General features: G+C 46.4%; 5 protein-coding genes across 5 annotated transcripts; 4 read left to right on the top strand and 1 right to left on the bottom strand.

The window, feature by feature from the left end:
- Positions 1-197: 197 nt before the first annotated feature.
- Positions 198-1,012, top strand: N7479_006890 (60S ribosomal eL27 domain-containing protein; the record flags this gene model as incomplete). Its single annotated transcript, XM_057254584.1, has 4 exons — positions 198-204; positions 262-317; positions 487-823; positions 882-1,012. 4 exons carry the CDS (start codon positions 198-200, stop codon positions 1,010-1,012), a joined length of 531 nt encoding a protein of 176 aa, XP_057108446.1.
- Positions 1,013-2,107: 1,095 nt separating this feature from the next.
- Positions 2,108-2,875, top strand: N7479_006889 (uncharacterized protein; the record flags this gene model as incomplete). The annotated part of the gene is made up of 1 exon (XM_057254583.1): positions 2,108-2,875. The coding sequence occupies one exon, from the start codon at positions 2,108-2,110 to the stop codon at positions 2,873-2,875; it is 768 nt and encodes a 255-aa protein (XP_057108445.1).
- Positions 2,876-5,593: 2,718 nt separating this feature from the next.
- Positions 5,594-6,222, top strand: N7479_006888 (putative pathogenesis associated protein Cap20; the record flags this gene model as incomplete). The annotated part of the gene is made up of 2 exons (XM_057254582.1): positions 5,594-5,644; positions 5,731-6,222. 2 exons carry the CDS (start codon positions 5,594-5,596, stop codon positions 6,220-6,222), a joined length of 543 nt encoding a protein of 180 aa, XP_057108444.1.
- A 420-nt stretch (positions 6,223-6,642) lies between these two features.
- Positions 6,643-7,838, top strand: N7479_006887 (MAGE domain-containing protein; the record flags this gene model as incomplete). The annotated part of the gene is made up of 3 exons (XM_057254581.1): positions 6,643-6,666; positions 6,720-7,065; positions 7,150-7,838. The coding sequence occupies 3 exons, from the start codon at positions 6,643-6,645 to the stop codon at positions 7,836-7,838; spliced, it is 1,059 nt and encodes a 352-aa protein (XP_057108443.1).
- Positions 7,839-10,445: 2,607 nt separating this feature from the next.
- Positions 10,446-11,944, bottom strand: N7479_006886 (translation elongation factor EF-1 alpha; the record flags this gene model as incomplete). The annotated part of the gene is made up of 3 exons (XM_057254580.1): positions 10,446-11,554; positions 11,616-11,884; positions 11,940-11,944. The coding sequence occupies 3 exons, from the start codon at positions 11,942-11,944 to the stop codon at positions 10,446-10,448; spliced, it is 1,383 nt and encodes a 460-aa protein (XP_057108442.1).
- Positions 11,945-12,962: the final 1,018 nt, after the last annotated feature.

Below are 12,962 nucleotides of genomic sequence, written 5' to 3'. Positions count from 1 at the left end.
ATCCGGGCCCAATGGGGAAACTATCCCTAAATAGGCTAGTCGCCATCTGTCGGTAAGTCGACCAATCAACCCACAGCACACAAATCGCTACTGTGCCCTGAAACCCTCTACCTCACATCCGCAAAAACGAACACTTCGATCTTGACCGTTCCGTATCTCGACAACCACCCATCCTCGCCGCCCCCGGGACCTTCAAAATGAAGTGTACGTCTTCACTATTCAATTCCCCTTGCGATCTATATGCTGACGGATATGTTACAGTCATGAAAGTGGGCCGTGTGGCCATTATCACCCGTGGCCGCTACGCCGGTAAGAAGGTACGACAATATCCTGATCCTCCCCGAACTGAGCACGAGCATGGAAAAAGGCGAACGACCTGCAGACGGAATATTGGAGATTTGAAAGAGCACAACGCAATATGGAGGAACCACGCGACAATTGAAAAAATTTCGGAGTGCTAATCAGGCGTTTTGTTCGAATTTACAGGTCGTCATTGTCCAGCCCGTTGATGCTGGCTCCAAGTCGCACCCCTTCTCCTACGCCATTGTCGCCGGTATCGAGCGTTACCCCCTTAAGGTGACCCGTGGTATGGGCAAGAAGCTCGTCGACCGCCGCAGCCGCATCAAGCCTTTCATCAAGGTCGTCAACTACAACCACTTGATGCCCACCCGTTACACTCTCGAGCTTGAGGGCCTTAAGGGTACCGTCACCAACGACACCTTCAAGGAGGTCTCCCAGCGCGAGGACGCCAAGAAGACCATCAAGAAGGCCCTTGAGGACCGTTACACCAGCGGAAAGAACCGTTGGTTCTTCACTGCCCTGCGTACGTTTGGCCCAGGATATACACACATACACTTTGGAATTCGACACTAATACTCCAGAACAGGTTTCTAAACGGTTTACTTGGGCGTTTTGTCTTTTTGAGCGCACGGGTCTAGGTGAAGGCGAGGTCGAAAAACCATCGAGCACATTCGGTCCCTGCGAGCATGGAATGGGAAAACATACACCATGACTGGAAACAGATTCGTGAATGTATCGATGAACTCCAGTTTTAACGGGGGCGCCACTTCCATACCTGGTGTCCGTCTGAATGAAATGGAAAATGAACAATTATTTCAAAATCAATGTTGTCTATTACCTGAAAACTGGTCGACATCTTCCTCCTTCACATAGAGGCCTGGGACAATTTTGGTCTGTCATCTCAATGCAGATAATTCCCACCTGGATGGTCTTGTAGCTATATGGTTTGTCCCAGGTATTCAATTCCATGGTGCCATTGCTACGATTGATGTATCCATGCCCATCTGTAATGCGCAATCGTAGTTCTCAAAGAACAGTTGCTTTTATCTTGGCTGATAACGCTAGATGTTCTCTTTCCTAACTACATGTGTAGTTTAGTCCCGAACCCCACCACCGTTTTGAAAGAAGACTCCATCCTTGAACCTCGAGGAAGATATGTAAAGGAAATCCCCAAAGGCCTAGGTCCTCATTTCCATGCTTGAAGATGCAATTATAGATTCTCTTCCTCCACAGTCTATGTACATAACACATGGGAACCCCCCACACCCGCCAAGATATATATATCATTCCTCCGCATGTTGGATGGGCGTAAACCCTCGCAAATATCTTAATACCAGCAGAATTGGATTTGAACTCATATCCAACATGTGCAGCATTGGCGCTTGTGCTGCTATCTTGCTGACCTTGAAGTTTTCGGCCATGGAGCCCAACAGTCTTCTCATCTACAAGGTATGTAATCAAGCAAAGAGCCCGGGGCGGCTTTGATTTTAGTGGACGACTGACACTCCCTGGTCCTACTCTCGCTAGTCAAGAGGACAATGGCCTTTGAATGATATCCCCGACGTGTTCTTCGAGATAACAGAAACGAATTCTTTATTTTCATTGTCTTCTTTTTATCTTGATCCCTATGACTTTATATTATGATATAGTATTTAATAGACCATCTTCCTCGATAATTCTTCATCGGCTTCACCATAACATCTAGTCATCACTGAGCTGTTCTCTCAATCACTTACCCGAACGCACGCTTAACGGTATATACCAAATTGCAAGCCAATATATCACTGGCCATCCTATTTCCGCAACCATGCCTTTCCCTCTCAAAACTATATACGAGGATCCTCGTGAGGAATGGGCAGACGACGAGATCCATTGGCACTACAACATGCCAATGATAGTCGTGCGAGCCAGGCCCCATGTTCTGATGCGTTGCAACGTGTGCTGCGATACTGCTTCAGTTCTAAAGACATCGGTCAGTATCAATAAGTGGATTAACGCCGAATATTTCATATGGCAGATATCCGCGGCGCTAGCTGACACCGGCGTAGACCCACAGTGGACGGAGCTTTTCGAAGAACAATACAATGAAACGTGGGTGCAGATCCAGCAAGAGTTTGATAGCATAGCCGATCTGCCCGAAAGATTCCTTCGCGAGGTTCCGGCTCCGCCCTTCCAGATTGCAGAGGTGAGAATCCAGACTAGCGAATTCCCTTGTTACTGGCAGCTCTGTGCGAACACAGGCCGACACATGATCCACACGAGCTTCTGGGATCTTTGGAAGTTGATTCTCCAGCAGAGCTCGCCCGCTGTTGGGACCTTTGATGTTATTCTCAAAGCACCCTCGCACACTGCTTCCGGTGAGGATCTTATTGATCCTTGGAATATGTCTTTATCAAGCAATCACACTAGTGTTATCAGTCATGAGGATGTTTCCTATCTCGGCTGGGAGCACGTACACAATGATTTCGCTCCGACCAATTTCACGTGTCTCCCTGAGGGAGAGCAGCGAGATAATATCGCTCCAGCTAGCCGCGGCCGATCACGATCACGGTCACAATTCCGGTCACAATCATAGTCACGATCACATTCTAGCTCAGCTATTATGGACCTGTCGCAACGCATGCGAGATCGTATTTTTTTGAGAAGATAGTGTGGGGCAAGTCCACTGCGGTGCCCTAACACTTGCGAAATATCTTTTAGTTCCCGAAAAGGTGGATAATAACTACCGTAGATAGGAGATGTTATTTTATGAGCACACGATAGGTTTTGTTCTGCCCTTGTTTTTTTCCCCCTGGGCTAATGTACGTTCTTCTTTTCAAACATACATCCACCTTAAATGCACTCTGTCGTTTTGCTAATCTTTCTCAAAACGCAATATATAAGACGTAAAGAGCAGAACCGATGTCTGGAATATCGCAGTTGTTAGATATACATGATTCACGCAAGATGCCAAGATGGAGACTACTAAAGCCATCTCAACATTATCATGTTGAAAGCGGGAATATAGAGTAAAAGATCACATGCCGAGTCAATGAATACTTATGTAACTGTTATGTACCGATCACATAGTTATGCAATGGCCGATTTTGGCTTCAAGTTGCAACTAGGAGTCCTTACGGGCGCGGTCTAGACAACAAAGCGACAACAAAACACACACACTAATGCATGGCATCATCTTCGACAGCTAATACCCTTGGCACACCTGTTGACGTGGTACTCTCATTCAGGGCTAATGTGGCTAACAACTGCCAAGCCAAGGGCAAAGCGCTTCAAGAAAATTGAAGCCTTATTCGTCTGATTTCATGTGACCATCCCGAGTTGACCAATTGATCAAGGCAACGAAATCGAACCCTTGATATCGAGAGCGCCAACGCCAAATGACACCTTAGTTTCGCATGTGAAATGGATATTTTCTCACTGGACTAACAGCGGATCACGGACCCCCGCGACGCTAGATGTTTATAAGGCTCTAACCGAGACGCCACCTTCCACCTGGAGAGGTATTTCAAGTCCGCCACCCGGAGTACCTTGGGAGGCCATATTCTCACGATTAGATTTGTCGATTCGATTATAAGTCAAAAGTACAAAGGGAGTGGCGTGCTTGCCATAGTGTGAACCAGGAAGGGGTTTTCCACTGCGCAAATTTATAATGTAACAGCTCCGAGAGGTGATAGGTTGAATACTAATAATATAGTTTCTGGAGGGGGAGGAGGGGGGATAAAACAGGGGTTGTACTTTAGATGCTGAGACAACCGATGCTGGTCAAGACCCACGATATACAGGGATCTGCATAGTAGCTTAACTGAGTGGATTGTCAGTCGATCGCAGCGATCCCGTTTGGCCAAGTAAAAGAGAGAGAAAAAAAAATTCGTTTTCCTTCGGCTTCAAATTTCAATTCTTATGACATATTTAGCTCCATATAACATCTTCAGTTTTGCATGTGCTGACTACAAGGTTGGGAAATCTGGCCACCTCTCGGCTTACCCTGATAGTCGTGTGGAATATCTAGCCGAATATGAACCTTGATTCAATAGGAACACAAGTTCTGGATATGTACAAAGTACGAAGATACCTTCTAGCTCTCACATCAACCACCCGGGCTAATAAATATACTACGGCCATAGTATTATGGTCCTATCGAACGCGACCGTTTCATACTCACATCAAGCGCCGAGATTCGGATGAATCTAGAAATCTACGACCAATCACTTGGCCCGGTGCATGCCCGGGGGCCGGGAGAACGACCTTCAAGCTAGGAAAGGACTTTGCGCAATGACTTGCTCCTCCTATATTTGGACCGGAAGTCGTTACGTATTCCCGGCGAGAGTACAAGGGGAGAGGTTCGGGGAGGGGTGTGACGCTCAGGCCAATGTACATCACTAGCATCAGTAATGTAGGCGCAGACGGCCTAGACTCGCATAAGCTAGAAGCCGAAGTGTCATATTCTAGCAAGCTAACAGCGGCCATTTACGGCCACTGTCTAGGCGGTTTTATTATAGGGTGCAGATAAGCAGTTTTGTCCAACGAGTAACGGTGAAACGGATGAACAAGGTTTATCATGCGAAGCCACCCCTCATTTGAATCAAATCTGGGGGGATATCAAACCCTTGGAAGAATCTTGGAGTTTAATAGTAAAAGTGCTTTTAGAGACAGAATACATCGATCATCGATATCGATAGAGATCATACAAGTGGAACCACACGGCGTTTTTGCATACCCGCAATCACATGCAAAAGCAGCTTATCAAAAATTCATAGTATTTTTTTCAACTTTTCCAACTTTTTGTTTTGCCATCAAAACAAGTATATTTTAGTATGAAATAGAATATATACAATACCTAGCCGTAATTAGCAGTTAATTAGCAGTAGGCAGAAGGGTTCAATTGCCCTAAGTCTGCAGTGCATGGTGCCCAAAGTCAATGGCGCATTGGCGTGGGGGGGGGGGGGGGGGGGGGGGGGGCATCACATGGAACCTGAGGCTGTTAGACACTTTTCACAAAAGAACAGACAGAAAAAAAAAAGAAAAGGAAAATCTACATATGTCTAGATGTAAAGCAGACTGAAATAGCGAACCAAAATAACCAGCCGAGAATACATCATGTACGATATGTATTGCAAAGATGATACGATTGCGGTAGGACCCATTGCAGCGCAATCACATGTGAAAATCCTACTTTTCTATACAACCCAGTTTATTCCTCTCGCTCTCTCTCTTTTTTTTTTTTTCTCTCTGGATTCTTATTATACTACATCATACTCAGATTACTATCTTTATGCCCCACACAGAAGCCAAAATGGGTGAACCCGTCGTCAACGGCGAGAAACACTACTCTCAGTTCCTTGACGTATGTATCACAACCCCCGCTACAACACCAAAACGCATAATTAGCGCCAAAATTAGCCAATACTAACTAAACACTCTCAAATTCAGCATCTAATTTCCTACCCGATCATCTCCGACTCCATCTCTTACTACAAGGGCAACCCCTACGGAGCCAAGTCCCTCGAATATGCCGACCAGGGCTACACTCGTCTCGCCAAGCCCGTTCTACCCTACTTCTCCACTCCCTATAGCTATGTCGCTCCCTACCTAGCTCGCGCCGACTCCCTCGGTGATAAGGGTCTGACTCAGATCGACACCCGTTTCCCTATCTTCAAGGAGGACACCCAAAAGCTGCGCGGCTCTATCTACAACAGTGCATCGCTGCCTGTCCGTGTCGCTGGTGATGTCAAGCACCATGTCTTCGATATCTATGGCTCTGAGTACAAAAAGTGCGGTGGCGATGGTGTCCTTGCTTCGAGCAAGGCTGTTGTCACTACCAGCTTGGTTCTGTCACAGGAATCACTGGCTTGGGTTAGCGCTTTCCTCCAGGCTAAGAAGGAAGAAGCGAAGGAGGTTGTCAATGAGAAGAACAGTCACTGATTTTAGATCTCTTTGAACTTTTGGAGCGTTCTTCTTTTTTCCTTCCTTCTTTCTTCTTTTTTTTTTAGAGAAAATAATACCTCATCGCGGCTCTGTGTGTGTTGCTTTGCCCTCGTTGTATTTAGTTAGCTTCTCCCAGGTCTATCGATGTATGTTGTACCTCAACACTTTATTGGATTTAATAAGCATATAACCCTCTATATATGTGGACATTGCAGAGCATATTCTTTCATTAATAAATGATCAAAGAAATTCTTTGAAAATATTCCTAAAATAAGACAACTGACCTCGCAGTTGCTGAAACAAAGAACCATTGATAAGGGCCACGCACAGACCAGCCCCCGATTGGGTAAAATCGTTCTATCGCGTCGCGTCTCCCCAAACCCATCTACAACCCACCACCATACCTACATAATAAAAATGCCATCAACTCGTAAAAGACGGGTACGCAACCTTGAATCCGCTCGGGTTATACACCAACTAACCTCCACCCCCAGAACAACGCAGGATCCGACACCGAGTCAACTCCAATTGCGCGTCGGCGCAGAAGACAAAGCGAAGAACCCGACTCATCATCCGCACCAAACAGCGACGATGACGGGCCAAGCGCACCGACAAGCACCGATGCAATGGTCAAGAAAATGGTGCGGCTCGCCATAGCAAGCGAGTACTCGCGGCTCCCGATCCGGCGCAACGACATCAGCGCCAAGGTGCTGGGCGAGCAGGGCTCGCGGCAGTTCAAGTTAGTCTTTGACCAGGCGCAGCGGGAATTGAAGCAGCGCTTTGGTATGGAGATGAGCGAGTTACCGGTGCGAGAGAAAGTCACCATTACCCAGCGACGAGGTGAGTTCGATTTTACATTTTGCTTTTCTTTGTTGCGGATTCACGCTGTGTCTAAGTAATCACCACTGACATCCCATACAATAGCTGCGCAGAAAACCGAAAAGCCTTCCTCGGCTAATAAGTCCTGGATCGTTACTAGCACATTGCCCCCCGCATACCGTTCCTCTGATATCCTCATTCCAACTAAAGCACCCTCCCTCTACACTGAAAGTACATACACGGGCATATACAGCTTTATCATAGCGGTGATTATGCTGAATGGCGGTTCGCTGGCTGAGCAGAAGCTTGATCGGTATCTGGCGCGCACAAATGCTGAGGTTGCTACGCCGGTCGACCGCACGGATAAACTGCTGCAGCGACTATGCAAGGAGGGGTATATTATCAAGACAAGGGAGATGGATGGCGGTGAGGAAGTGATTGAGTATGTCCTTGGCCCGCGGGGTAAAATTGAGGTTGGAACTAGTGGTGTGGCGGGTCTTGTGCGAACTGTTTATGGGAAGGAGAAGGGTGATCATGCAGGCTTGACTCCATTTCAGCGGGAAGAGCTGGAGGACTTTGAGGGCAAGCTTGGGAGGAGTCTTGGAATTGAGCCGGCGCCCGTACGAGCTAGTGGGGTGAATGGTGCTACAGACGTGGATGGGGGTGCTCAAGTTAATGGGAACGGGGAGGAACGCGAGGCGCCGCAGAGCTCGGGACCTAGACGGTCTACGAGGCGTGGTCCTGCTCAAGAAGAGGAGGAAGACTCCGGTTCTGAGGAGTATGAGGAAGAGTGATTGATTCATCTTTGATTCGCACGCCGTGATAACATGGATACATACTACATGTACATATGTAGGTATCTACAACAACTTGATACCCAAGATACGATAGGCCATTTACGTACATTTGACCAATATTTGCCTTATGGCCCTTTACTTATAGTTCGAAAATCGGGACTATGCATTGTAGACTCTTGAAAATGTCCAAGTCCGTGGGCGCTTAGCTTAAAATTGAAGAAATCATCGAAACCAGACGTTCTAATTTGTCCATTTATTCCAGCTTCGCGCAGTCCTACAATAAAGCCGCATTGTAAGAATCGCAAATTTTAGCTATGTAGTAAGTGCTTTGTTCCAGTTGCTTGGTTTATTTATTTTCTTCAATCACCAAGCCGTCCATCACTGTTCGTGTTTTGAGAGAAAATGACGAAGTCATTACTAACACTATTTAGATAAATAGATCCATACATGTAGAACCCAAAAACACAAATGGTCTAAAAGATCGGCATCTCTACGATTGAAATAAGGTTCCGAGGCTGCAATTGACTTTTATAGATCTTCATGCATTATGTACTGTGGCAGATGAGCAATTTGACCTAAATTTTTGATCAGACTCACTCAAAAGGCTATTAACCTCTTTAGTTAACCCTGAAAGCCTAGATTGAATCCGAGATTATACCACAACGCTAATAATACCTAAATCTTAGCCATCCCAATGTCCTACAATGTAGGTAGTGTTCAGTGCTCAGCAGTCAGGAGTTCGGCTCATCATGCTTAATGGCAAATTCTTCCGTACTTAGAACACATTCTTCATTGTGAAAAATGATACTAGAAAGCGTCATATACCCGTGCTTTGGAAGGAAGAAAAATTTATCCATAGGAACATCAGTCTGTTCGGTATCCGCGTACACAAATAATATCTGCTTTGCTCGTGACGACTAGAAAGGCGGAAGGATACCAGCTCAGCTCCCCACTTGCCCCTGCATCATCACGAGGTTTTTCTTTCCTTATTTCTATTGGTATGTGTTGCGACGATATCATTGAGGCTCTTCCCCACAAAGTTGTTCGAAGGCGCTAGGCAGACGAGATGTGGTCCTTTACTGCCATATTTTCCATTCATTCCTTATCTAGTGAAGAAGCAATGCATTCAAGATCACTGGCGGAGATATCAATTAGGGTGTATAACACGAAGATTGCGGAATCCAAGTTTTTATCGCTAAAATCCCCAAGCTCCGGGGAGTGGGAAGGCAGGGAAAGGTCGAGATTTGAATCCATGACCAATAAAATACATAGTTTGTGACCAGTATTCAATAGAAAAGGAAATACGAGGCCTTTGATCAAGTAAGATAGTCAAGGTATGGATTTGAAAAATAATAAAAAAACGAACCTTTTGTAAGTTCGCTTTTTCAACGTCCTTCCTAAGCGAAATAACTTCGCTGTGATCTCTGGAAAGTACCTTATACCTCGTAGTTGGCGGCTCCACGGCCGAATATATGGTAGACGCGTGGAGTAGGGAGTCTTTGACCTCCTGGTCAGAGATCTTCACCCCGACAGATTGATTTGACCGGAACTAAGATGGCTAGATTAGGGCCAGAGGCAACAGAAGCACGGGCAAATCCAACTTCGATAATGAACCACTAGTCTACCGCGTGTGATACTTTGACTACGAAATGCATTTAGTCGAACACCATCACAATGCCCACCTCTGCTAAAACAACTTCTACCACAACATTTCTGGCAGTTACCTACATATGTACTCGACTACATTGTCTTTCTACCCTCACCGTTGACTATGAACTCCTCAAACACGTCAAACACGATAACCTCCCCTATCATTATAACCACAGCAACTCAACCATACGTTGACACAAGTCCGTATATTTGTATTGAGTGGAAGAGACACAAGAGGGAAGAAACAAGAAACAAGAGACAAGAGACAAGAGACAAGAGAGAACAGGCACTGGACTATATATATGAACTATCGCGCGTACATAAATGACAGATATACAACATACATATATTCCCGGTTGATCATATGTCTGGTGATTAAGTCATAGTCGATTCTACAGAGAAAAGTCTAGAGTAGTCCTACGAATCAGGATGGAAATTATATGTGGTTGGGTTCCAGGATATGGTGCTAGTCTTTGCTTGATATCTTTGATATGAAGCAGATTCGAGGATTATGGATAATCCTTGAATGGGTTTACTTTACAAACATGGGAATATGAAGATCAAGTCAAATGATAGATTGTATGTATGGGTAGTAGAAAGAAATAAATACCTTGAAAAAAGTATTGTTCGCAGTCTAGACAAGAGGTACAGGGTGTATGATATAGTACTGTGTACATGCAAGTCTATCAACAGTAGGCAGGCAGCACACGCTGTAGAGCTCTAGATCAAGTCACCGAGGGTGGGATAATCATACCATCCAATGGATGATTATTCTACAGACTATTATCTATGTCATTACAAGCTTATGAGGAAAAGAAGAAAAGAAGACATTTGAGTCATAAAAATGTGGGTAGTTATTTTGAGCAACTACACAGCAAATCTACCTTGATCCCATAACTGTTTTTGAAAAGAAAAAAAATCATCACGGCATAATGAGCATCATCCGAGAATCATTTATTTCTTACCAGCCTTGGCAGCGGCCTTGGTGACCTTGCCAGCGCCACCAGCGTTCTTCTCAACGGACTTGATGACACCGACGGCAACGGTCTGACGCATATCACGGACGGCGAAACGACCGAGAGGGGGGTAGTCGGTGAAGGCCTCAACACACATGGGCTTGGAGGGAACCATCTTGACGATAGCGGCATCACCAGACTTGATGAACTTGGGGTTGGCCTCAGTAGCCTTACCGGTACGACGATCGATCTTCTCGAGGAGCTCGGCGAACTTGCAGGCAATGTGGGCAGTGTGGCAATCGAGGACTGGGGCGTAACCAGCACCGACCTGACCGGGGTGGTTCAGGACAATGACCTGGGCGTTGAAGGAGTCACAGGCAGCGGCGGGGTCGTTCTTGGAGTCGGAAGCGACGTTACCACGGCGAACCTCCTTGACGGAGACGTTCTTGACGTTGAAGCCGACGTTGTCACCGGGGTTACCGGCCTTGAGCTGCTGGTGGTGCATCTCAACGGACTTGACTTCAGTGGTGACGTTGGCGGGGGCGAAGGTGACGATCATGCCGGGGGTAATGATACCAGTCTCGACACGACCGACGGGAACTGTGCCAATACCGGAGATCTTGTACACATCCTGGAGGGGAAGACGGAGGGGCTTGTTGGAGGGACGGACGGGGTTCTCAATGGCGTCAATGGCCTCGAGAAGGGTCTTTCCGGTGGTCTTGCCAGCCTTGGTCTCCTTCTCCCAACCCTTGTACCAGGGGCAGTTGGTGGAAACCTCAAGCATGTTGTCGCCGTTGAATCCGGAGATGGGGACGAAGGGAACGGACTTGGGGTTGTAGCCGACCTTCTTGATGAAGTTGGAGGTCTCCTTGACAATCTCGTTGTAACGCTCCTCGGACCACTTGCAGGTGTCCATCTTGTTGAGGGCAACGATGAGCTGCTTAACACCGAGGGTGAAGGCAAGCAGAGCGTGCTCACGGGTCTGGCCATCCTTGGAGATACCAGCCTCGAACTCACCAGTGCCGGAGGCGATGATGAGAATAGCGCAATCGGCCTGGGAAGTACCAGTGATCATGTTCTTGATGAAATCACGGTGACCGGGGGCATCTGTAATGAAATTTATTAATACATTTGTACAACAGGCTGAATTGGGTGAATTGTCTCTTACCGATGACGGTGACCTCGTACTTGGCGGTCTGGAACTTCCAGAGGGCAATATCGATGGTGATACCACGCTCACGCTCAGCCTTGAGTTTGTCAAGAACCCAGGCGTACTTGAAGGAACCCTTTCCGAGCTCAGCAGCCTCCTTCTCGAACTTCTCGATGGTACGCTGGTCAATACCACCACACTTGTAGATCATGTGACCAGTGGTGGTGGACTTGCCGGAATCGACATGGCCGATAACGACGATGTTGATGTGGTTACGCTCTTCCTTACTGTTGTCAAGTCAGTCTCAGTTCTCCTGAAAAGAGAATCACACAATTCACATACCCCATGATGACGGTTGGAAACTTTTTGTAGTTCTTTGTAAGATACTAGAAAAAATCTGTGGGAAAAATTGCTCAGAGACTACGGCAGAACGCGTAGAGGTACTGAGCAAAAGTAATCAGTAAGAGTTGGCAAGAGGGAAAGCTTTAGAGCAGTAGGGGGGCAGGGAAAAACTCACTGTAGCAGACGAGAGGAAGAAAGAAAAGTCTGTGGGAGGGGGGAGGAGGGGAAATCCTTATATGGAGGGGCAAGCGAGCGAGGCGAGTCAGCAGGTGGGGTCAAGCCCTCTTCGGCTAGGGCTTCTGATTGGTTGTAACCCTGGCCCATACACGCAGATTTTGCAAAGTGGGCTGGTGGGATGATGTACATGTACTTCTTGTAATATGCTTTTACTCATACTTTCTCAAGTACCGTCTACTTCTATGCTTGAAACACCTCTCCCTTTCCCTGGTTGTGTCCTGCCATGGCACTCCACTCGGTGCGAATTTTTTTTTCCATCGGCTCCTTCCCAACCCACTCTTGTGGCTCTAAACGCTTGAACTGGGCAGCAACGCAGAGTGGTTGGGTGAGAAACTTCCAGGTTTGCATTGTTTACTTTGCGCATTTCCCATTTTTTTCGGGCCTTGTACTGTGGCGATATTACTTGCCTCAAATCAAATTTTCATCTTTTTTTTTTTCACTTTCATCTTTTTGTAAGAACCCCGCGGATGAGGGGCAACACTCTCACCGCCAACTCATCCCACCAACAATGACATGCATAGACTTTTTTTTTTGCTTCTTTCTTTTTGGCATATAATATGATTCATATATAGAAGTCCTAGGCAACCAATGTCGGGCTCTATATCTGTACTAGACCAATTTATAGCGAATAATATCACAGCTGAACAATTAATTTAAAAGCCATAATAAATATGATATAAAATAGAAATGCATAAACATGCTAGCTCTATGTCCTTAGCCCGAAAAAAAAATGTGTCCGCTGATCACAAAATAATAATCTGTACTGAATGTGATGTCGATCAATTT

This window comes from Penicillium vulpinum (genome assembly GCF_028829585.1).
Source record: "Penicillium vulpinum strain IBT 29486 chromosome Unknown utg000003l_segment0_segment0, whole genome shotgun sequence".
Classification (NCBI taxonomy): Eukaryota; Fungi; Ascomycota; class Eurotiomycetes; order Eurotiales; family Aspergillaceae; genus Penicillium; species Penicillium vulpinum.
The sequence above is the reverse complement of the archived record's forward strand: the minus strand, read 5'-3'. Positions and strand labels throughout refer to the sequence as shown.